The sequence below is a fragment of the Xenopus laevis genome, chromosome 1L (assembly GCF_017654675.1).
Source record: "Xenopus laevis strain J_2021 chromosome 1L, Xenopus_laevis_v10.1, whole genome shotgun sequence".
Lineage (NCBI taxonomy): Eukaryota > Metazoa > Chordata > Amphibia > Anura > Pipidae > Xenopus > Xenopus laevis.
The window spans coordinates 158,567,399-158,593,114 of record NC_054371.1 but is presented as its reverse complement, the minus strand read 5'-3'; the positions used below and the strand labels follow the sequence as shown (position 1 = coordinate 158,593,114).

Below are 25,716 nucleotides of genomic sequence, written 5' to 3'. Positions count from 1 at the left end.
AGTAAAGAAAGTCATCTAGGTTACGAAAATGTGGAAGATTGGCATTGCCCCATAGCGGGAGGGAGGAGATTAGTCTCAGGGGTTTTTTTTTAAGCCGTTTCAACCCTTGACACCACGCTCTATGGGGAGTGACGATGGTGGAAGGTAAGGTCCCCATATCTGTAAGTGTGCGATACGGTAGATTCTTGAGACTTTCTAATGACCCTGCTATGTTGGCTTGCAGAGCCATATTGGGGTTGTATGGGTCCGGGTGAAGCCACCAGTGTAGGTAGTAGATCTGGGATGCTAGATAGTATAAATGGAAATTGGGCAGGGCTAGACCTCCCTCTCCTGTATCAGCTGTCAACTTTTCCCAGGCCAGTCATGGTACTCTTTGGTTCCATATGAAGGGGAGAATAAGATGATTAATTTTTTTAAACACCGAGCTAGGGATATGTGTAGGAGCGTTGTGTAGGTGGTATAGGATTTTAGGGAGGTAAATCATCTTGATAAGGTTGATTCTCCCCCACAGCGTAAGAGGGAGGTTAGCCCAGTGTCGGAGGTCTGCCTCGAGTTTAGTAAGTATTGGAGTGAGATTGATCTGTATGAAGGTGGACAAGTCCACTTGTATATTTAGACCCAAGTACTTAAATTCCTGTGCCCACATAAGCTGTGCATCGGGGGGGAGAGGGGGAGTAGGTTGTTGGTCGATGGGAAAAAGGATGGATTTGTTCCAATTAACCTTAAGACCTGAGAATACACCAAATTGTCCTACCACCGTGAGAAGGGCAGTGAGGGAGTCCTGAGTGTCGGCAAGATATATGAGCATGTCGTCAGCATATAGGGAAATTTTTTCCGTGAGTGGGCCAAGAGTTAAGCCAGCGATTTGAGGAGACTCCCGGATGGCTATAGCCAGGGGTTCAATGGCTAAAGCAAATAAAAATGGCGACAAGGGGCAGCCCTGCCTAGTACCTCGATGTAATTGAAATGGGGCAGATATGAGACCATTGACCCTCACCCTAGCCGTCGGTCGTTGGTATAGTAATTGAATCCATCTAATGAATTGGTCACCCAAATTAAATCTGCGTAAAGTTTCCCAAAGATAGGACCACTCAATGGAATCAAATGCTTTGGCCGAATCAAGGGAGGCTACAGCTCTTGTACCCGTCTTGTCGTGCATTACCTCGACATTGGTATATAGACGTCTCAAGTTGATGTTAGTGGATCTACCTGGCATAAACCCTGATTGGTCTGGATGAATGAGGTCTATGATGTACCGTTGAAGTCTCTTAGCAAGGATTTTTGCAAGGATTTTAGCATCCGTATTTATAAGGGAAATGGGTCGGTACGAGCTGCATTGCGAGGGGTCTTTGCCGGGTTTGGGGATCACTACAATGAGGGCTTCACTGAATGAGGGGGGTAGTGAGCCTGTTACGAAGGAGGCCTGCAGGGTGTCGAGTAAGTGGGGAGCTAATTGCTCCTGTAGAGACTTGTACCAAGACGAGGGGAGGCCGTCAGTGCCTGGGGTTTTGTGAGGTGGGAGAGAGGCAATAGCATCTCTAACCTCTTCTATTGTTATAGGTTGATTCAGTACTGTCTTGTCTTCCGGGCAGAGGGATGGGATGGAAATGCTGTCCAAGAAGGGTGTATGAAGGTCATTAGAGTGGGTCAATGTTGTGTCGTATAGGTCATGGTAATATGAAGCAAACACTTCTACTATTAGTTTCGGGTCCGTGACCGTTGCATTACCCGCTCCCGCTATGACTGGTATTGCTGTTGAGGGGTTCATTGTTTTGGCAAAGTATGCTAACAATTTCCCGTTTTTGTCACCCATCTCAAAGTATCGTTGTGATTGATATAGGAGAGCTTTCTTTGTTACCAGAGTGTACTGTCGCTCTAGGGCGTTCCGTTTGTCTACTAATAGTGCATATGACTCCGGTGAAGAGTTAGAAACGTGATTTTTCTCAGCCTGCAAGACCTCTGCTTCCGCCTGCTCCACACTATTTTCGCCTGGTTGCGGGCTTGCCGTATCGCCCTGGCTAGAACCCCCCGCATCACTGCCTTGGAGGCGTCCCACAAGACCTCCTGGGAGGCCGTTTCAGCATTGGTTTCCCAGTAGGTAACATAACCCTCGGAGTTAGCTATTTGGACCGTATTGTTATTTAACCAGAGAGGACTTAGTCTCCATAACCTAGAGTTCGTTGGGGATATCCATCTCAAGGATAAAAGGAATGGGGAGTGATCAGAGAGTATTCTAGGGAGAAATTGAACTTTATCAATGAGGGGGAGTATATCAGTAGTAAGTAGTGCCAAATCGATCCTAGAGAAGGACTGATAAGTAGTTGAGTGGCAGGAATACTCCTTAAGATCGGGATGTTTCCATCTCCAAGCATCTAGCAAATGAAATGCACTTGCCCATTGAGCAAGTTTGGTAGGACCTACGTCATGAGACTTAAGACGGTCTAGCTGAGGGTCCATTGTGGAGTTGAAGTCTCCTATTATGCACATAGGGCCGGGGGGTAAATTTGCTAACTTGCTAGCGATGTGATCTAACAGCGCCCCAGAATACGGTGGGGGCATGTATAAGTTGATCAATGTAAGGGGCTTGTTGTCAAGCGTACAGTTCAGAATAATATAACGGCCGTAGTGGTCCGTAATAATCTGTGAAAATGAAAATGCTATGGATTTCCTAACCAGAATGGAGACACCTCTTGCATGGGTAGAAAATGTGGAGTGATAGGACCATCCCACCCAGGGTCTTTTCAAGGAGAGGACTTTTTGTCCGGTTAGGTGTGTTTCTTGTAGCAGTAGGATAGAAGGGGAATGCTTTTTAATAAAGTTATGCATGAGACTGCGTTTAAACTTAGAGTTAAGCCCCCTGATATTCCATGAGATAATATTATAGACTGACATAGTGAGCTTTGTATAGATGACTGAACAAAATTGGTTGCGGAACCTGTACCTTGAGAGAACGCATTGACACAGTATTTGCTGAGAGAGTAATAATAGACACATACAGTAGACACCCCAACATTTCCCACTTTCCCTCCCTACCCACCTCCCCAACATGGGTGGGTCTAATACCCATAACTGAAGACACTTAATTGGTCAGTGACTGTGGGCGTGGCCCTTTATCACCCAACCAGTAACTTGTAGAAATATAAACAGATAAAGTTCCCTTCCATTCCAGAAGTGCCATGGGCTATTAGTCTGTTTGTAAGTATGGGCGGTCCACGTATACAGATACGTCCCCTTTGACGTGGGGGATTACCTGGTTATCCCAAAGCACTGTCCTCAATCCTTGCCATAGTCACAGAAGACATTATTTGTAGCAGGGGGACAGCAGCGAGGGAAGCCGGGTGGACCAGGGAACATGGGCCAAACTCTGATAAGAACCAGTATGGTTGTCGGCAAGCACCTATGTAAATAGCCGACAATGCGGCATGAAGTTAACTCAGAGAGTGGGTAGAGTTGCAACATGTACCACTACAGCACCCGTGGCATGGGGGGGCGACCCGAAAATCCCAAAGTACTGACATATATCCTTACCACAGTCCCAGCAGACAATGACAGGAGGACAGCCGTAGGGTAGGTCAAGTGGACCAGAAATCGTGGACCAAACTGTATTAGAAGAAGGAGGGGGGGTCCTGCTCGGAACCCTGCGAGCCCTTTCTATGACAAAATTGGAGGAGAAAGTGTCAGCGCCGAATAAGTCTCGTAGCCAGGTTTCAGTAAATTGCTCAGGCTGTTGACCTTCCGCTTTCTCTAGGAGACCGACAATTCGGACATTGTTACGCCTGTGTCTGTTTTCAAGGTCATCAATTTTCTCCCAGGCTGACTGGAGTTGTTGTTGAACGGTTTGTAGGGAGTTTTGAATTGGAGGCACTTGGTCCTCAAGCATGGAGACTCTGTTTTCTACTTCGGTCGTCCTTTCCCTCACATTCTGTAGATCCTGTCTTAGCAGAGATATATCAATTTTAAGGGCCTCAAGTTGAGCAGTAGCAGAAGTGCGATTTTCCAGTATCGCGCTCATGAGTGCAGTCAGGGATGGTTCAGGGGGAGCCATGACTGGTTGTGATGTAGGTAGTGGAGGCTCCTGGCTACTGTCCGTGTCTGTTGCCTGTTGCGAGCTGTGGGCGTAGCGTTCCAGACGGGCGGCGGCCTCTGTCTTCGGTTTTGGGCCGTTTTTACCCATTGGTGCAGAGAGTCACTCACAGGCACAGTTACGTGCAAAGTTAAAAGTTGGTGTTGAGTGTCAGTGGCCGTGGGACTTGCAGAACTGTATGACTGTATATGCACTCTGGAATGGGTTGCAGGGAGATGAGAGAGGTTATGACATCATTTCTGGATGGCCTATCCGGATGGCCTGCGGTCTTGGTGGGTGATGGCAGCCAGGGCTCGGATCAGACCAGCAATGGGGTCTCCCAGCCAGTCAGATGGTATTGTTGCCTCTGACAAGATGTACAGCATTAGCCAAGGTGCAGACAGTGTTGTGGTGGCGAGGGTTGCGGTGTGTCTCCCAAACGTAAGGAGTAAAGGGAGGTACTCCCTCCCACGTGTCCACCCCACCACCAGGCACGGGACAGTGCAGGCCTTCGTCCCTTGGATAGTATTAGGAGGGCGCCCCCGGGGTTTATCGCTCACTCACCCCCTTATGCAGAGTAGACCTTTCCCCCGATGGACGTATAGGGGGTGGTAGGGTCCGTTACAGCGCTCCGGCACTTCGTAGGCGGCCCCTGTGGCAGACCTGTCGCCTACGCGAGTCCGCGGCCTGTCTCGCGGCAGTAGGCCGCAGGGTAATCTCGGCTGCGGGAGCTCCGAATCAGCGCCCTGCTTCCAGGAGCCGGGGCCGACGTCTAGCGGAGACGGTCCAGGTAGGAACCCCGCTAAATGTGCGGTCGCCTAGTGGGGATCAAGGCTGAATTGTGGAGGACACCCCGGGAGCGCCGAGGAGCACGTCCGGTACGTTGGGCTGTTGGCCACGCCCCCAATATTTTTAACTTTTAGTCCACCCTAAAACATGGATACTGTCTAATTCTGTTGTGCAGGCCCAGACTGGCAATCTGTGGGTTCTGAAATGGAGATTAGAAGTCAGCACTCACCCATAAGGTATATTGGACGCAGGTGCAGGTCTAAGGTGGCCACTTCCACCCGTTCTGTGAACACAATGTCGATAAGCAGACAGCACCACACTTGAGGTAAATTCTTAAAAGGCCTTTATTCCAAAAGGGCTTATTTTAGAATGAACAAATAGCAGCGACGTTTCAGGCGTACAATCACCTTTTATCAAGCTACTAGATACACATTGGTGCAAACATTTTATACCATTTAACATACTGCCATCTAGTGGCTCATCAAATTATCAATGACACAGCTGCATTCACTTACAATAATCATTTATATCTACAGTGTTGCAACTTGAATATAAAACAAAGTACCAATCACATCCATCTCGTTAAGCTATTGGGACCTGTCCACTGATACATCAATCCACTTGCCTGAAACGACAAATATATGAAAAAAATGGGAGAGTCTCTACACCTCCATCCCACATGATGGAGGTGTGGAGGCTGTCCGCCTCGAGCTGACGCATGATGTATCAATGGATGGTGCCCAAAAAAATTTCATACTACAATGCTTATGTATGGTTCTGCAAAACAATTATGTTCTTTTCCAAAATGATTTCTTCCTCCAAATAAGGGGAACGGCTATGGGTTCCAACGTGGCCCGTCCTATGCCAATATTTATATGAATAACTTTGAAGAGAGTAGCGTATATACCAATGAACTGTTTGGCAAGTATTGTTGGCATTGGGTTTGCTTCATTGACGATATTTTTGCAATATGGACGGGACCACGTTGGACTCTTGATAAATTCTTTGAAGAGGTTAATAGTGCATCACCCTATCTTAGGTTTACCCTTGATGTCCAAACTGATTGCATTTCCTTTTTGGATACTTCGATAAGCTTGAGGGATGGGGTACTTTGGTCAGATCTTTACGTTAAACCGACTGATAAAAATACTATGCTTCATTTTAATTCATTCCATCCGCCTCATGTCAAAAAATCTTTACGCAAATCCCAATTTACAAGGGTAAAGCGTATTGTTTCTGACCAAGGTACCCTCAAAGCAAGAATGGATGAGATGACTATTAAATTTCAGGAGAGAGGATATCCACTAGCCCTATTGAAGAACAGCGGGCTCAAGTGGAAGCCCCCAATAGAAGGCAGACAGGTAAACCGAAGGAGGGTGAGCGCCTAACTTTTGTCTCTAGGTATAACCCTCTGTCTTCACAGATTACCAAGATTGTGCAGAAACATTGGGGGTTACTGAGGGATGGCATCCCCAGTGTACGAGAATTCAAGTCACCCCCAATTATGGCCTTCAAAAAGAGCAAAACAGTAGGGTCGAGTTTAGTTAGATCAGACATTGGAGACATCAAGGATACGCAGCAAGTATTCAGACCTATAAAAAATGGTACCTTCCCCTGTTTAGCATGCAATTGTTGCTCCAATTGCCAGCGTGGTGAAGTGATCTACCACTCACATAAGGGTACCCCGATAAAAATCAAGGGACATTTTACCTGTTCCTCGACATTTGTAATTTATGTGATTAAATGCCCTTGTGGCCTGCAGTATGTGGGGCAAACGTCCCGCATGGTAAAAGATCGCATACGCGAACATAAGTCCGCGATCAAAACTAAAAAGATAGACCAGGCAGTGGCCTGTCATTTTGTTGAGAAGGGACATGGGGTCCAACAATTAAAATATCAGGTGGTGGATCAGGCACCCAGACTTCACCGACGGGGGGGATAGACAAAAAGATTTGCTTAAGAGGGAAGCCATGTGGATTCGTACATTAGGCACTCTCACCCCCTCTGGTCTGAATAGAGAGTATGACTTACATAAAATCTTTCGATAAAAAAGTCTTTTTATTGTATATATAGCAACTTTTAAGAAATCCCATTTTTTTCATATATTTCTCGTTTCAGGCAAGTGGATTGATGTATCAGTGGACAGGTCCCAATAGCTTAACGAGATGGATGTGATTGGTACTTTGTTTTATATTCAAGTTGCAACACTGTAGATATAAATGATTATTGTAAGTGAATGCAGCTGTGTCTTTGATAATTTGATGAGCCACTAGATGGCAGTATGTTAAATGGTATAAAATGTTTGCACCAATGTGTATCTAGTAGCTTGATAAAAGGCGATTGTACGCCTGAAACGTCGCTGCTATTTGTTCATTCTGAAATAAGCCCTTTTGGAATAAAGGCCTTTTAAGAATTTACCTCAAGTGTGGTGCTGTCTGCTTATCGACAATCTGTGGGTTCTGGCAAATGCCAGAGGAGCTGCTATAAGGTGCCATAGAAAGTCAGTATTTAGTGGGCTGGTGGGGGCTGATTGGGCCTCTGTGTACCTGAAACGCCAGGGCCTATTTTAATTCTCAGTCCAGACTTGCTAGCCATAGTCTATTGGGATAATATGTGGGTTGCACCCAGTTTATGTGCCCTTCTAGGCACACTACTTACACCATGATTCTTGTTCCCAAGGAAATCTTCATCCACATACAGAATAGGTAACAATAGGTAGTTATAAAAGAAACAAAAAAGTCCAGTCAACACTTGCTCTTTAGATGCCAATGATTAAGTGCTGGGTAAGCATGAAACGCATTAGGCACTTGTGGGGACTAATGTATTTTAACTTTGTTTAATTAATTGCGATTTTTTTAAATAGTTGTGTGAATATGTATGTTTTCTTCTTTTTTTTCAGTTACATCTTTTGGTCACTAGAGGGCTCTCATGCACTAATCTATTATACAGCATAGCTCTGAAGTCAGTGCTTTAGTTAGTAAAAAACTTTGTAGACATGATATGTAATCTGGCCCACAGACATGGTATGTTGAATAAATGGCTCACTATATGGAAATGATATTGCTCAAGGAAGAGAAAGTTGTTTTGACTTGTAGAAATATTCGCAAGGTAGCTAGAGACGTAATTGGCAGATTCCTGCAATACACCTGGGGGTATATATTTAACCTTTTGTAAGGCATAATTAACTGTAATCATATGACGACTCTCCTGCTACCTTTGCCCTTGATCTGCCCAGATGCTACGCTATTGCTTTCTCTAATGCTCACAATAAAAGAAGATTTCAGAGATAGTTTGTTATCTTTTAAACTTCTGAGATGCTGACCACATTACAGAGCCTGAAGATAGCAAAGATCAAAGTAAGAGAACTCACCCAGTTTATTATGGTGATGTACAATGAGCTTCTAGCTGCTGTCAAACAGACAAACAGGATGCATCGTTTTCAAAAAAACACATTCACCTCCTGAGGGGAATGGATGTGATCAGTTCCTTCCAGCAGGACCAGAGTAAGAGACAAAGAGAGGCCTTGGTCAATAAAATAGGTTAAAGGGTGGTTAACTTTTAGTAGAGAGTTATATTCTGAAACAGTTTGCAATTGGTTTCCATTTGTTATTATTTGTAGTTATTTAGCTTTTTATTCATCAGCTCTACAGTTTGCAGTTAAATAAAAACTGCAAACTGTAGAGCAATAAAAATACACGTGTAGCCTTTCAGAGTATCTGTTTTTTAGATGGGGTCAGTGACCCCCCATTTGAAAGCTGCAAAGAGTCAGAAGAAAAAGGCAAATAATCAAAAAACTATATGAAACTAATAAGGAAGACCAAATGAAAAGTTGCTTAGAACTGACCATTCTATAACATACTAAAAGTTAACACTCTTAAACTCTTACTACTGGAGGATGGTGTTGAGGGGTTTAATCATAATGGGAGGTAAGGCTTGGGGCTGTGGGTCAACTCCATGTTCATCCATGAAGAGGTTATAGTTCAGTCTGCGTCCAATTTCAGTAATTGCCAGTGCCCGTGTCTCATGGTCCACTTTCCACTTCAATTATAGGCATCCAGTGTATAACACAGCACTGCTACAAGAAGATTTTAAATAAAAAGCCTTTATTGTAACCTTTGGCTTCTGATCCGGTACATGCAACGTTTCCGGCCTAATCTTGGCCGAGATTAGGCTGGAAACGTTGCATGTACCGGATCAGAAGCCAAAGGTTACAATAAAGGCTTTTTATTTAAAATCTTCTTGTAGCAGTGCTGTGTTATACACTGGACATCCATGAAGAGGAGCAGCACAACAGATTGTCCAAGGCTGACAACAATGTTCAATCCGGCTGTACTTGTGCTATAAAGTGGTGAGATTAAACACTTCCCAAAATCACTGCTGAGCCTTAAATACTGTTTGTGGGATCATGTGATAAAAGTAGCAGCGCTTGCACCTGGTTTGGTAATCCATAGCAATGGATTGCTCTCTTTCAAACAGGTAAATATTAAAGGTTTTGTTGTGACTGGTTGCTATGTGTTACTAGACCTTTTATTAGATGCACTGGAATAACAGCTGCAAGATTTCCACCAGGTCTTTTAACCCATAGCAGTCAGATATTTGCTTACACCGGTTGCTGTAGGTCACTAGCATCCAGGCAAACTTTGCACCTGGTATTATATTACCTCCCCTGTATTTGAACTCATAAATGCACAGCAGTGATATTCTGTTTCTTGCTCATGAACGAAATATGTTGCTCGTGTTTATTCGTTTTTATTAAAACACAACTATAAACTAATATAAACAGAATATTTAAAACCAATATTTAAAAAAAAAAAAAGGATAAAAAACGAAATATTTTTTCAAGTGCATGCTCCAAATGATATAAAAGTATATACTCCAGTTATCAGACCAAAAGATTTATCAGATGGGTGGATCTGAAACTGCAAGAGTTTCCTTCAAGAGCAAACTGAAGTATCAAAACATCTCCGCTCTGTGTGGCCTGATTTTCACAAACCTTTATCCCTATATCATTGCCACTCCCTTTATCTTGTACTTTCATCAGCCCTGCTAACTTCCTTTTCTCCCCCTGACTCATCTGCTTTTGGCTATTAATGCATTGCCCTTACAGACTTATTTGCAATCTCACACTATGAAGTCTTGCGTTGTTTTTCCTTTCACCCCTAAACGTATCAGAATTTGCTGCAGAAAACAGTTTATTTGTACAAATCCGGGTTACCAGATCACTTGAAAATTCAGGATCACAATCCATCCAGCCAATACAATAATTGCAGCCAGCATTGAACTGGAGGGTCGCTGGGCCACCGGGCCTTCTGCCATAGGGGCCCCCACTCCCCTCCAGGCCCCCCTGCCTCTGCTGCAACCCCCCCCCCTACAGACCCTCTACCCCAGCCACAATCCCCCCATGTGTACCCATGTGTACCTGTTCTGTAGTTGCTGTTGCAATCAGGGTTGGGGGGAAGAGATCAGGGAGCAGCGCTGGCCATACATATTTGTGGGTCTGTGTCGGCAGGACACACGTGGGCTGTGGCCATCGGCCCAGTCCAACCCTGAGTACAGCCCTGCAATCTGCATTTATTAGAAGTATCCCTGAATTTCCAACTGATATTCTAAATGTAGTATAAACGTTTATTTTCCTGTAGGCTGAATCTCCTAAAAACTTTCAGTTTCAGACTTTTATGTACTTTAGAAAATGTGTAAAAAATACATGTAATAATTTAAATGTAAAGCTTGAATTCCATGTTTATATATTCTGTACTCTGTACAAGTCAATTCGCAAAAGACATAAGGGCTCAAAGACACAAGTGCTGGCGCACCGTGCAAACAATACTGTGTTTTTTCCCCATAATTCCAACATATTAGTAGTGCGACACAATTGCATCAAAATAGAACAGCTCACGCTTGAACACTAATTGAATGCAACTGTGCTCATAATCCGGACAATGTTACTTTCGGTACTTGCTGTAAAAATGATCCCTGCCCCAGATTTTTTTTAGATGCAGAAATATGCAAAGTCACAGGCTTTTCTGGGATGGACCAAGGAGTGCTGAGCACAATTATGCTGAAGTGCAAGGAGCACCTTTGATGGAAGTACCTGTAATGTGTGGGATTTTGCACAAACTGCCAAGACCACAACTGCACTTGGTAAATTAATCCTTTTTTCAGACAAAAGTTGCCATGTTTTGTACTAAAAAAAAAATGCACCTGAAGTTAACTGGATATTGGCCACAAATTATGTTTTTTTTGCACAGGAGGAGGGATGGATAGAGTAGTAATGAGCAAAACACAGAAGTGCAATGAGCTGATTTGGACCCAAGTACCTTTATTAATGAATGGTGTTGGTTCCTGCATTCACTGCATCCATATGTGCACAACTGCAGTTATGGTCATAAATGAGCCTCTATATCTTATTGAGTTGCTCAAGGTGGGATAAACCTATTGCATGTCTTTCATTTGTACTATAGAAAAAAAAACCAATATCTTAACTGCTCTCAAATAACGGCCCTAACCCATGTACACACATGTATGTATACACACAAAAAAAGAGTAATGTAAGTGTTGAAAGATAACCCCCAACTATTTCCACCTATCGTCTCTCAACACAGTGGGTAATGCCAGTTTAGTTCATACTGACTGTTTATATGTCTATCCATTTTTTTTTCTGTCCCAAGATGACCAGCCTGGGTATCCCATACTCTTTCTATGTTTTGATATTTGACAAGAAAGGAAGAACAAGGAAAGGTCATGTTTAGACATTCTGCAAGACAAAAGAGCAAGGGGAATTCATAGTTAGGACTTGCTAACTTGCTTCATTAAAGTCCTCTTAGCAGATTGTTCTAGTGGTCAGGCAAGAAGCTGTTGAGAGTTGTATTATCTCCATCACTCTCTTCTACATTGGCAGCAAAGGTCTTCATCCTCTTTGGCTTCACTTTACTTTGTTGGTCACTTTCTGGTAGGAGTGAAGTGATGCAGGTCATCTCTGTGAAGTTTGGCTGGCGCATCTTGTAGCGGCTCTTAACTCTAGAAAGTTTAGCAGCAAGCGCAATAGTAGATATGATAAAGATTGTGCATAGAACTGCCAAAATCAAGATAGCCAACATGCATTGCCTCATGAGGGAATGTACAGGAGGCGAGTATTCTGCAGACGTTTGTATGAATGTCACAACCTTAGTTTTGGAAGACAAAGTGGAATCATCTGGTTTCTGTTTGGTGGTATCATCTGTTTTTTTAGGGTGATGAGTTGATGTCACTATGGATTCAAATAGTGATTTTGTAGAAAATTGCGAAGGTGGACTAAATGTATTATCTTCATTCACATGGCCTGTGTCATTCTTGGAATGGGTAGTTGAATGAATGGTTGCTGTGTGAATGTGATCAGAGTTAGTAGTTCCCTCAATGTCTTCAGTGGTGCTAAACGTTACATCTGGAGAGTCTGTGGAATTTAGGAGATAAATATTATCTGGAGAACCTGTAGACTTGTGAATAAGTTCTGTCTGAGTTGTGTCTTGATCAGGTGACATGCTATGAGTTTCACTTTGATCTAGACTTGATTCTGAGTGGGTCACAAGCATGTCTGCTTCAGTGGATTCCTCTGATAATGATGTGGGTTTGATGGTCACAGACGTCTGTGAAATCGGTGTGCTGCTATTCTCCAGCCCAGAATCTATAGAATTATTAGCATTTTCCCTTTTCTTACGCAATAATCTAGAATATTGTAGTCCCATTTTGCCCTCATATGCCCCCTTAGCTTGCTCTTGCAAGGTTTCATCATTCGGCAAAGCCAAATCTCCATTGTCTGGAGCTGGAAGTTTATAGGCAAAAGAAAGGAGAACAAAAATGTTCAATTTCAAGAAGGTGGCCCATGGCAAAAGCATCTTACCTGTAACATCAAAACCAAGAATTAGTATGCAAATACATGAGTAAGACTATTGTATATAAGTAACTTTCCTTCACAGCAGATTTTTTTGTGCCAACTTTAAGAACTAATATTTTGCCTGCTTAGTATATAACATGTTACACATATACAAATACACATGTATGATGTATCAGCTATTTAGCCATAGTTTCAAAAAAGCACTGCTGTAGATTGTGCTGTTGTCCCATTTGTCTCTAGCTTATCTATATCCTGGAAGTGGAAGCCACTGTGGCTGTAAATCCTTAAAGAGAGAGAATAGAACAGAAGAGAGAGAAAAAAGGATAGAAACTACAGAATAGTGCAGCAGAAAGAAAAGCAATAGTACACAATGGAAGAGCAGGAGGGAAAAGGGAAGGGGTAGAAAATGGGAGAGCTCCAAACAAAGAAAAGTGGGTAGAGTGGAATGGTAGCCAAATACTACAGGAACTGATATGACATTTATCAAGGAAATTGAACCCAGAGCTCTGTTAGACTCTGTTAGAATACTGTGAATGAATAAAGTCACCATTCTTTTATATTTTCAGTGATTTTATTGTTGCTGGGTTACTTTGGATAAAGACTGTGAAATGTTTAGTAAACAGTTCAGAGGTGTATCTAGAACTCCTATACAGAAATGTATATAAAATTCCTATGCACTCCCATACCTAAATCCTATGGATAAAAATCAGTTTTGAATACATATACTGAATCTGTGCATTGGTCAGCCCTTCCCTGAATAATGGCCTATACTACTGTACCCTCAGCAGCTGCTGGACCTGCTGTATCTGATGTTGTATCACTCATTGAGATGAACACTATGTGACGGCTCAGAAACAAACGGAATGTGTATATTAACTGCATGAGGAATACAGGAATCCTCACATGTGCTAGAGGTGATATTACAGAACAAGGCTAGTTCCACATAACACAAATACACAATGCTGTTGTGTTAATAAACCTTTACCAAGTGAACACTTTCATTAAGCTGAATGTTCTTCAGCAATACAGAAACAGGGTGTTACATGTGGCATATTTACTAGTCTTACTCAGACATTCTGCCAATACTAAATATCACTTACTCCTCTTTGCATTAAGACATTGCTGTATTTTGGGAGGTAAGCCAACAAGCCATTAAGGTGGGGGTGCCAACACCAGTGTATACCAATCTACAACTGAAACAGCTTTCTGAGAATTATGTGATGCTACCATATAATACACATCTAATGTGAATAGATGATATATACAGTATAGATTAGATAAGTCATTTAACAGGAAAAGTCTTGTGATCTAATCAAACTTCACAGAAATGATCTGCTATTCCAGTGGTCCCCAACCAGTGGATCACGAGCAACATATTGCTTACCAAACCCTTGGGTGTTGTCATCAGTGGCCTCAAGAAAGTTGCTTATTTTTTAGCTCCAAGCTTGGAGACAAGATTTGGTTGCATAAAAACCAGGTGCACTGACAGAACCCTCTACAGTATATGCTGCCAGTCCACATAGGGGCTACTAAATAGTCAATCACATCCCTTATTTGGCACCCCGGGAACCAATTGCTCACCAATTCTTGTTGTAACTGAATGTGGCTCACAGGTATAAAAGGTTGGGGCCCTTGTGCTATTCTGATTGACATGTCCCCAGGTAAATAACTAGCAGTAGGCAACATTCTACATAATGTACCACTGATTACACTACACTTCTATGCTGGATTGCACGGATATTTCTGAAATGAGTTATCTGGAACATATTGTCATTGTGAAACTCCCTACAGTAAAGTAAGATCTCCTGTACAGGAAGTCTTGCTTGTTTTGAAACATTTCTAAATCCTTGTGAAATCTCCGGCTGGACAAATCTGTAGAAGAACAAAAATGAGTTTTCGTTCTCCTGTGTTGTGATTTCTTTGCTCAGAGTGAGGATGCTGTGGGTTAATACAAAATGAGCCAAGATGTGGGCTACCTGGAGCCTTGGTGATCTGCATATTCAATGTACAAAAGGACCTGTGCATGCGTCGATCCAAGACACCTGTCAATCAGAGCTCTCTGGATTTTGGGTTTCCGCATATCTGTAGAATGATTTCTACACTTTAGCATGATGCAACACATTTTAAACACAGCAGCTTTCAAGCATAGCAAAACCATTATTTTGCTGAGCAAGTAAACCCATGCAATGACTGCATTGCTTTAAAAATCCATGATGGCTCAGTATAAAGTTACACAACATTTTGAACTATGCTTTCCCTTTCAGGGTGTACTAAGGGTCTAATATGTAATATATTGTTTGCTTGAGTTACAAGGGTTTAAACAGAAGTTTCAGGCCTGACACACAGGTCACTCACCTATCCCTTTTATTTCAATGTTACAATAGCTTTTCACGTATCTATATTTATATAAACAAATTACATTTACTATATATATCACATATTTTATTGCAGTTATGTTTTTTTATGGCCCGGATGATTTATTTTTTCCATAAGGTGTCTATCATGTTTCTCCGTAGCTATTAGGTTGTGTAGAGAGTCTGCTATCTGGTATAGCAGAGCTTTGTAGCTTGGGCTTAATAATGTCAATAAAATCACTGATTTTACAATGCCGCATCATTTGTGGAATATCCTACAATACGATCCTAAAAATACATTCTGCTGCCTGTGTGCTCAAAAGTCATGTCAGCTTGGGTGGCAGATCTCCTGTGTAGCGAATGAAACATTTTTAAGGACATGTGCAGTTACATCCGTTTTGTGGGCACTGTTGGTTGATCCAAGAAAAATCCCTTGTGTAGTTAAGCCCCAAGCCGACATTATTACTCACTGGTATTGCTAAAACACCAAACATACATTTTATGAGTACTACAATAGCAGAAGTTGCAACACCAGCTAGAACATTTTGTGCGGTCATAGTGAGCACGGAATCACTTGACTACATTGGCAGTGGAAGAGATGAACATTCTTTTAACTGTTTGGGAGCTCTAATAGAATGTATAATGTAGCCTTCCTTGCACTTCAGCTGCTTCTCACTGTGCAGAAACCAAGCAATAATTTATTCAGATGCTTACAGCTTATCTTTCTATTTATCTGCCCACTTTTAGCAAATGTTACAAATGAACAACCTCCTTTCTCGAATGGGCAAATGTTTTCTCCCCTGTAAAATCCCATCATTTACCTACGTGACTTGCTGTTATCCTATTGTGATCACCGTTGTTTATAACATTTACTTCTACTTACCCTGCAAACCCTTGCAGACTGCAGAATGGGCTCTGGGTGTTCAGATCAGCATCCAAAGTGCTCAGGTTGACTGAGTCCTTCCCTGCACTGGGGCATGTCAGAGCTTCAGAGTTGTATACACAATATACCTGCACAGGAAATATAGAGGAGGGTGTGGAAAGTTTAGTAAATAAGGAAGGATACTGCCGTAGGCTGTGGTTTCTAGAGAGGCGGGGAAGAAGAAGAAGAGATGTGAGTGTGTTAAAAGCGAACGGCTGATAAACAATGACAAGGGAGGGACAGAGCAGATAATTGTTGGCAGGAGAAGGGTGAAAGGAATAACAGAGTGGGCTCATGGAGAAGAGGGAGTAATACCAGGCTGCATATTCCACAGACAGTCCTGTAGTAAGAGGAGAATGGTCATTACAGAGGCAGATCCCATGTGTCTTGCTGGGACATGACGGCGCATGCTGAAAATCTACAGTTTGTTGGGCAGCTGATGACTGATTAGCACTAAAACTATCCCGATGCTCTTAAGTGGGATTCACGTTAGGAATAATCATAAAGCTACAGGTCTGAATGAATGGGGTAAAGGTAATAACATTATCCCAGACTCAAAATATGAGTGAGCCGAATGGCAGATTTCAGTCAGAGTGCATTCTTATAGGGGAAATAAAAGTTGATTAAAAAAATGTGTTGTAGATTGATAAAATGACCTTAATAAATGAACCCTCTAGTTATTAAATGTGCAAGGTGTCAGTAGATTATATAAGTAGACTAAATGCAAAACTTATTTTTAATGAGACAAAAATTAACCTGAAATGTTATATTTACCGGTAAGCTGAAAACCTCAAGATGAAATAGGATGGGCTGTGGGAATTAGGGCTGTGGTTCTATATTTCCGGTAGTGCTCTGAATGACAAGGGTTCAGTCATCCTGAGCTATAAGAGCCTTGATTGTCATCAAAATATAGGTTGCTACAACAACAGGAGGGCTTGGTGTTTTTCTCTCATTTAAATTGCATCCAGTACCATGCTATTTGCCTTGGCAATGCCTCCTAACATTCTCCTTAACACACCACTGGGCAAAGTTGAAAGCCCAGGATTTGCCCTTTCTTGTAATATACAACAGTATGTCTTAAAAGTTAGCTGATTCCATTACTAGGTTTTAACTGGGGTTTTCAAACTGGCTGGTATTTACCTGCCTGAATGGTAAGTATTGTTGACTGAAGGCTAGCCTACGGCTGACACACATATCTAGATGTAATTATAACTTTGATAATAAACATAGGGTCAACTCTGTGCCGAGAAAGTGGCAAGCATAAATGTTTTTGTTTTTTAAAAGTGGCATCCAATGGTGCAGCACAAATGTTGCAGGCAGAGTTGACAAGGCTGAAATGACTGTGTAAATTCAGTGAGATACAGATCATCAGTATTAGAGAAGCATCGTGGGTAGATGGAACCATAAGCAAGACTACTGTTTTAATTACCATTATGGATTCTTACCCACTATAAAGTAACAATTGCAAACCCTTTGGATAAGGAAAGGCTAATTCATTGGGTGGTGCCCAGTGAACAAAAACAAGTTTTCCCCCCGGGAATAAAAAGTGAAGAGTGCGAAGCCTACATCTAACCTTATTCCAAGGTGTCCTTGGTATTGTGAATGATCATTGCACATCACTGCATAATCCCATCTCTCTATAGGAAAAGGAAGAGCATAACAATGTGACTTTGTTGTTTGAGGGAACGCCATCAATAGGATTGTGGAGGTGGCACAGTCTGGAACTCAGAACACAAAGCTGAAACTGGAATGAGGAGCCAAGTTTTGTGTTCTACAGAATAAATAAATTAAAAGTAAAGCTGAATTAAATGGGGTCCCACTAGTGCTTGTTAAAAATCTTGGCATATTATTATTACAATATTATTTTACATGTCCATTTAGTATAAATCAGCAGACGAGACCCTCTGCACTTATTCTAGTTCTGGGGAGCTATTCCACGGGGATCTGTAACCCTTTTTACCAAACTATCTTAGCAATTCCCAGGAAGGGATAAACTAATTGAACGGATGATGCACAGAGTGTCTGTTGCACATACACTGCCAGATTGGAGCAATCTGAAGGCTCAAATTTAGTTTGTAAGAGGGTTTTTATGTAACCCTTTGTGTCTCAATCCAGTGGGCAAAGTGGTGTTTGCTGTAAGAGTCATCACTCAGCACTGTAGCCGCACAACTCAAATATTTACTGCTGTTTCCATAGTTAGGAGCTGGCAGGTGTGAGTCACTGTGTTAACCCCTTAGCCTTTATCAGTGATTTTCATAATGTAAAGCATTTACAGGTATAGGACCTGTTATCCAGAATGCTCGGGACCTGGGGTTTTCCGGATAATTCCATAATTTGGAACTTCATACCTTTAGTCTCCTAGAAAATCATGTAAACATGAAATAAACCCAATAGGCTGGTTTTGCTTAAAGTAAGGATTAATTATATCTTAGCTTGGATCAAGTACAAGGTACTGTTTTATTATTACAGAGAAATAGGAAATACTTTTTAAAAATTTGGATTATTTAGAAAAAATGGAGTCTATGGGAGGCGGCGCTTTCTGGATAACAAATCCCATACCTGTACTGTGCAATATTATTGCAAAAAATTATTTTAATTTTTTTTTTCAGTAGACATTTTATAGATTCCCATATAACAATAATAGATGGCAGCACCATAAACAATAAAATTCACACAAGTGTCACAGGTTCCAGATAAAGAGACCCCCACTACCTACAGGGCTGTATTTCCAGTTTGTGCCATCCTAGTCAGCACAAGCGCCAATATCCTGGAGACACAGTATCCATTTAGAACAAAGGATTGTTTAAAAAAAACTTCTGATGTTTTACAACAGATTTTTAATCCATCTATGCAGCACCTATGTCTTTGGTGTTGGTGGGGCTCTTCTAGTATTTCTGTAAAAGGGCCCCTAACTACGTTTAACTCTGTTCAGTGCTCCCCACCCCAGCTGCAATCGCCAAACCCCACCAACGAGTGCCACCAATCCCTCCCCGCAATATACTCAAATTCTTGTGGAGCAACTGTGCAGGGAGAAGCCCTGCCATTGACGCCTGCAGTTCCCAGCAAGAAGAAGCAGACATGGGTCGGTGGAGCCTACCGGGTTTTTTCCTGGTAGGTTCCGCTGGCCCAGTCCGACCCTGATTCAGTAAGTAGGTTTACTGCATTTGCTATCATCGGTAATAAAATAGAAATCCATAGGGGTCAAAATGGGTGCAAACCACCATGTTTTTTGCACACTTACTCCTTGCCTTACACTTTTGTGAATTGTCACAGGTCTCTACCCTGTGTGTGCCCCATGAATTCATCATTGCCTGTATTCAGCAGTGCTTTATTGTTGAAGGGTGTGTAGGGGCTGGCACACACCTTCCAAATCATTCTGACAGGCAACTTAGGGAGTGGGCACATGAACTGTAAAGACAGGGCTGCCTTGCTCCACCAGTGCTGCATTCTACATCTAGTCTTATTTTTAATCTGCCCACTAGGCGCAGAGCACAGTCAGAACCCAAATAGTAAATGACTGTCCTAGCAATCTGTAGGTGTCATAGAAGATAACACTAACGGGAATTTTATGTTTCAATGTTTTTTATTGGGGTTTTTCAAGAAAATTATTACAGCCATTGGAAAGAGAAAGAAAAAATAGGCATGTTGTAAATAAGTAATATGTTTACATTAAAGGTTGTACATATATGCAGCGGACCAACATCAGCATCGCAGCACAATAAACAAATTACCAATATTCCACTAACTGTAAAACAGTGTTATCAAAGTGGAGCAGAGTCTCCCTGGCAACCTCCGGAAGACGCATCCACATCTTTATATTAATATGTATCATAAGATGTGTGACACTTAACAATAAACTTGTGGAATACTATATTTTTATTACTTAATGATACATTTTTATTAAATAAACTATTTTACCCCATGGTCATCAGGTAACTGTTTTTAAATTATCTAAACCTAAATCTAAGGGGGAACTAAAGAAAAAGGAAATTATCCAACCGGACAAATTGCTTAAGACTTAGTTATTCATTTTTCTCTGTCTGATGGAAATATTACACAGAGTCAACTAGAAAATATAGGACTGTGGGAGGTCAAGAATTCAGTGCTTCAAGAAGCTATATCTCAAATAATTTTGACTGAGGATATAATGAGGACCATAAGCTAGTTCTATTGAGGAATGGTTGTAAGTTGTCTGATTTCATTGCCCAGGACTTTTCTGCTCGTAGGTTGAACTCCACCATCTTAAGGATGTCTTCAAATCTTGGTATATGTTCAGATTTCCAGTTATCTACTATATAACGGGAATTTTAATGAGAACGTATAGCTCATTAAAAGTATGAAATTCTCTTTGAGGAGAAGTACTTTTAACCCCTCCCAAATGGCTTAGATAACTGATCTTAATAGACAGGAAATTCAGGGTTACAATAGTTTGAATAATTGAATTTATATTTTTGATCCTCAAAATATATGCAGTCTAGCTGTGTTGTTTTGTAAAGTTGTGATCCTAAATGTCCAGGATCAGGAAGGGCACTCCTGTTGCTTGTATAACTGTCACTATAGACAGTTATTAATAGTAAATGTTGCTGCAGCATATTTAATTGTGTCTGTGATAAAGAGTCCTGTTCTATTTCCTATGAGCAGTACTATAAGCACTAACTGGAGATATAGCTGCTTGCTAATAAGATAGTACTTGTAGCGTTTCCTGTTGGTATCTGACCACAGCATCACGCTCCACCCGACTGGCCAACGTCTTGTCAGTTAGAGCTGCTATCTGTGTTCAGGCCATGATCTTACTTCTCATTTCTCTTCCTTCTTCCTAAAATAACTGCTTAGGGGTTTAGTGCAACTGCTTTGCACTATAAAACTATGATCCTGAACCTAGCAGGTCAGTTAGCCCAAAGCAAAGCTGACACAAACTGTGACCAATAACCGTCATGGGTTTATTTTTCTGGAAATGTTATTTTAGAGCTCCACAAATCATGTTCACTTCTCTAAAGAGGCATTGCTCCTCTGCAGTTACAGAAAATGACAACAGGGGATTGAGGATATGATACCTTTAAAGGGGTAGTTCACCTTTACTAACGTTCAGTACTATGTAGACAGTCAAATGCTGAGACAATTTACAAGTGGTCTTCATTGGAAAAGGAGAGGGTCTAAATAGAAAGACGAGTAATATAAAATAGCAATAACAACACATTTTCAGCCTTAGGGTAAGGTCACACGGGAAGATTCGGGGAGATGTAATTATATAATGTATCAGAGTTTTTTATAAAATCTAAAATCCAATAAAACATTATTGAGACATAAAAAAAGAATTAGACATTGTGCAACATACTAAACTTAAAGATGAAACACCCCTTTAATATTTCTGCATATTTAGTTCTGCACCGGGGCTGTGGCATACTCCTGTGCCGGGGCAGTTGTAAATCTTTTTGTACTGCTGTTACTTTGTAGGTGCAACTGCTGTCATAGCAAACTGCAGTCACTATTATGGCAAATCAGTGTTATGGTGAAACTAATAGACATTGCCTGTTTTAGGATTGTTGGAATAGTGCTTGGCCACCCAGTCCTTATTGCATGGATAGCCAGTGTCTGCTTATCTATATCAGAGTATTGATGTAAAGTACAGTACACATTTAGACTCAACATGCTGTGCAAATGACATTTCTTTAAAGCAGTGCTGGTTTCCATTTGAATCTGCAGTTCTCCATTTCTTTCTTGAGCTTTATTATTCTGCTAAATCACAATTCCTGTTGTACTTTTTTCCTTGAATGGGAAAATTAATGAAATCGTTTGCTTTACGCAGGGAATCAGTAGCTCGCGAGCAACATGTTGCTCTCCAACCCCTTGGATGTTGCTCCCAGTGGCCTCAAAGCAGGAGCTTATTTTTGAATTCAAGGCTTGGAGGCAAGTTTTGGTTGCATAAAAACCAGGTGTACAGCCAAACAGAGCCTCATGTAGGCTACCAGTTCACATAGGGGCTACCAAACAGCCAATCACAGCCCTTATTTGACATCCCCATGGACTTTCTCATGCTTGTGTTGCTCTCGAACTCTTTTTACATTTAAATGTGGCTCACGAGTAAAAAAGGTTGGGGACCCCTGAACTAGCACTTGACACTTGACAACTCTATTAGAACTAGACCGACAATATTATAAGTGTTTCCTTTACAAAAATTTGTGGGAGTCGCCATTCTAAGAAGCATTTTTATTCTGAATTATTTTAAGCTTACATTCCATGCTAGAATCTGTAATGCAGCACTGGGATTTTTATGTTGTTTATTGAAAATCTTAACAAATACAAGAGGCAGGAGAGGAATATTGCTTTGAAATAACAAGTAAGTAGGATTAGGAAGCCATTGTGAAAGCTGCTGGAGTCACATTTCTGCTGTTGCTGAGTAGACCTGCCCAAATATAAATCAGCCAGTTTGGCTAGAGGGAGAAATCAGACAAACACCATAATGAATGAAAATCTATAGGAGAGATCATTGCACTCAAGGATGGTGAAAATGCAATTCCCACCTTGCTGTCTTGTTGATTGATGTACTGGCCTACATTTGCCAATAATGGGAAAACATGTTTTTTTTTTGCAAAAAGCATCAGTTAATAGTACTGCTCCAGCAGAATTCTGAACGGAAATCAAAAGAGCCAACAGATTTTTTTATATTCAATTTTGAAATCTGACATGGGGCTAGACATATTGTCAGTTTCCCAGCTGCCCCTAGTCATGTGAATTGTGCTCTGATAAACTTCAGTCATTCTTTACTACTGTTCTGCAAGTTGGAGTGATATCACCCCCTCCCTTCCCCCCCAGCAGCCTAACAGAACACTGGGAAGGTAACCAGATAGAAGCTCCCTAACACAAGATAACAGCTGCCTGGTAGATCTAGGAACAACACTCAATAGTAAAAGCCAAGTCCCACTGAGACTGATTCAGTTACATTAAGTAGTTCCATCCTAAAGTGCAGGCACAAGTCACATGACTGAGGGCAGCTGGGAAAGTCACAGTATGTCTAGCCCCGTGTCAGATTTCAAAATTTAATATAAAAAAATCAGTTTGCTCATTTGAAAACTGGATTTCAGAGCAGAAGTCTGCTGGAGTAGCACTATTAACTTAATAGAGTCTCTGTACAGGGTTGGACTGGGGGGCCCAGACCACCAGGGCTACTGTCCAGGCCCCCTGGCCCCACTACTGCAACGACGCGCGGCACATACACATGAACAGAGTCGCACAGCAAATTGTTTTTTTTTTTGTAGGGCCAGGAAATCTGGAGAGGGGGTCTAGCCCAGCCCACCGGGTTTTTTCCTGGTGTCCCGCCAGGCCAGTCTGACCCTGTCTCTGTATAAATGTAATTACATAGTAATAATACACCCAAGACTATTTTGTGGAAGCATCAAACAGGGTCTGCAAAAAAGATATTCATACTGCAGGTACCCATGGTTCCTATGGAAATGTTTTTTCAGTGCAAATGCATACAATTTCCAGTGTATCTTGCCCTGTTCTTCTAACAAGCTCAAGGCTCTTAAATGACTCCTTTCTTTTATTGATGCACCAAATCCACTATTTTGGATTTGGCCGCACCCCTGAATTCTTTGTGAAAGATTTGGCCTTGTTTTGTGACAAAAAGTCACGATTTTAAGGATTTGGATTCGGTCCGGCCAGGCACAAGGATTCGGACAAATACGAATCCTGCTGAAAATGGCCAAATACCGCACCGAATCCTGGATTTGGTGCATCTTACTTCCTTTAGCCCACAGTCAAATGTGCGTGGAATGTCGAAGATTTGGATACTCTGAAGAAGTGACATACATCGGTAACTCCCATCTGATCTAGAACTTGCAGAATCCCACTAACTTCAGCTGGGGTCTGCAGGTTGGACATTACTGATGCATATACTGCAACTTCCATCTGCCCTCTTTTCCTCACCCTAAAAGCAGCTCTGTATATGTGTAACAAATCTATATACTGTAAGCCCTATATTTTCCTTAGAGCTGGGATGGACAACCAAAGCTGTCTGGGAGTTAAAGCGCTGAATAAATGCCTGATAACCATGCCTACCTTTATAGTGTTAGGGATGCACCGAATCCACAATTTTAGGATTCTGCCGAATCCCAAATCCTTTGCAAAAGTTTCGGCAAAAAAACCAACTGAACCATAATTTGCATATATAAATTAAGGGAAAAAATAGGAATGAAAATTCTGTTCGGCTAATCCGAACCCTGCTGAAAAGGGGCAAATCTTGGCTGAATCCCAAACTGAATCCTGGATTTGGTGCATCCCTAGAAGGCATGAAAGATTGATTACTGTAATTGTGGTGAGTGACAAGTATAAAACAGCAGAAAGGGAAAAAAGGTGCTCAGAACATAATGTAAATTGCTCAACGAGTGGATGATGTGGTCCTGGTGCACCAGCCCCAGACCCTCAGCTTTAGGGAGCGGCAAACCTACATATACGACAAGAAAAAAAGGGCTATCCGGCACTCAGAAGAATCCACAGGGCCAAAAGTATTAGTTGATCAAAGTTACAAAGTATTTGCATCTCCAGAAGCCCTACGCATTTCGTACGCACAAGGGTACTTAATCATGGGCTGTCATCTCACCCACAGGAAATGAGCATTTCTACTCAAATATTTTTAACTTTGATTAATAAAGTCATTAATACTTTTGGCTCTGTGGATTCCTCTGAGTGCCGAATAGCCCTGTTTTTCTTGTCAGATATACGTGTATAAAACAGCCCCATGTTCCATAGAAAAGGAATCCCCAACCCTTTTCCTGTGAGGTACATTAAAATGTAAAAAACATTAGCATGCAAAAAGTTCCTGGGGGTGCCAAATAAGGGCTGTGATTGGATATTGTTAGTCTCTATGTGGACTGGCAGCTTATAGGAGGCTCTGTTTGGCAGTTTTATGCAAATAAAACTTGCCTCCAAACCTACTGTAATAGGCTTGCTGGTACCCGTGCTGGTGTCTGTCCGGTGTGAATACGCACACTGCCGCATCAGTCCCCGCAAACCCGGAAGAAGCAGAGCGGTTATAGGCGCAATTCCGTTTGTTCATCCTCCAATTTATTCAGAGACGGTCGATTGTCATCCGCTGCCTGCTTGGAATTCCCTAGGTCTGTCTTCCTTCCAGATTCCTGCCTAAGTACAACTGCTTCTGTGTGCAGGTGGATTCTCCTGTCAAGACATCGGGCTCTCATAACTCATCCTCACTGGCTCCCTCTTGTTCCAATCCAAGGGGACGTCAGTGGGAAGCTGTAAGGGCGGTCCTCCCCAACATGTCGGTTCCAGGACCCAGGTACTATCCTGACACCTACTTTGAGGCCACTGAGAGCAACATCCAAGAGGGTTGGTGAGCAACAGGTTGCTTGTGATCCACTGGTTGGGGACCACTGTTCTAAAATGAGTTCCCCCACTGGTCTCTATTAAGGCAAATATTGAAATAAATGTCAGTTATTTTCCCTCAGCCAAATGGTTCAAAAGCCTCCATGAGCCTCATACTTCCCATCTCATATATGTTCAGGTTTCATGTATGTAAATGGGAATAACATTACATTCTGCCTTTGACTTACTAACATAAGTTGCACTAGCTCAGTTTCTAGTAGCAACTACTGTAATTCGTTTTTTTTTTAGAAACTGAAAGCAATTATTTGATTTCTATGTATAACTGCACTGGTGAAATGTATTAGCCGTGGAACTAAATCAGCCATTTTTTGTGCTT

The 25,716-nt window shown here is 41.8% G+C and overlaps 1 protein-coding gene across 1 annotated transcript; it reads right to left on the bottom strand.

Moving 5' to 3' along the window:
• Window positions 1-11,151: 11,151 nt before the first annotated feature.
• Window positions 11,152-16,331, bottom strand: LOC108715593 (P-selectin glycoprotein ligand 1). The gene is made up of 3 exons (XM_018260888.2): window positions 16,314-16,331; window positions 15,960-16,087; window positions 11,152-12,728 (listed from the first exon to the last, which is right to left on the bottom strand). The coding sequence occupies exon 3, from the start codon at window positions 12,721-12,723 to the stop codon at window positions 11,686-11,688; it is 1,038 nt and encodes a 345-aa protein (XP_018116377.1). The 5' UTR covers window positions 12,724-12,728; window positions 15,960-16,087; window positions 16,314-16,331; the 3' UTR covers window positions 11,152-11,685.
• Between the last annotated feature and the right edge of the window lie 9,385 nt (window positions 16,332-25,716).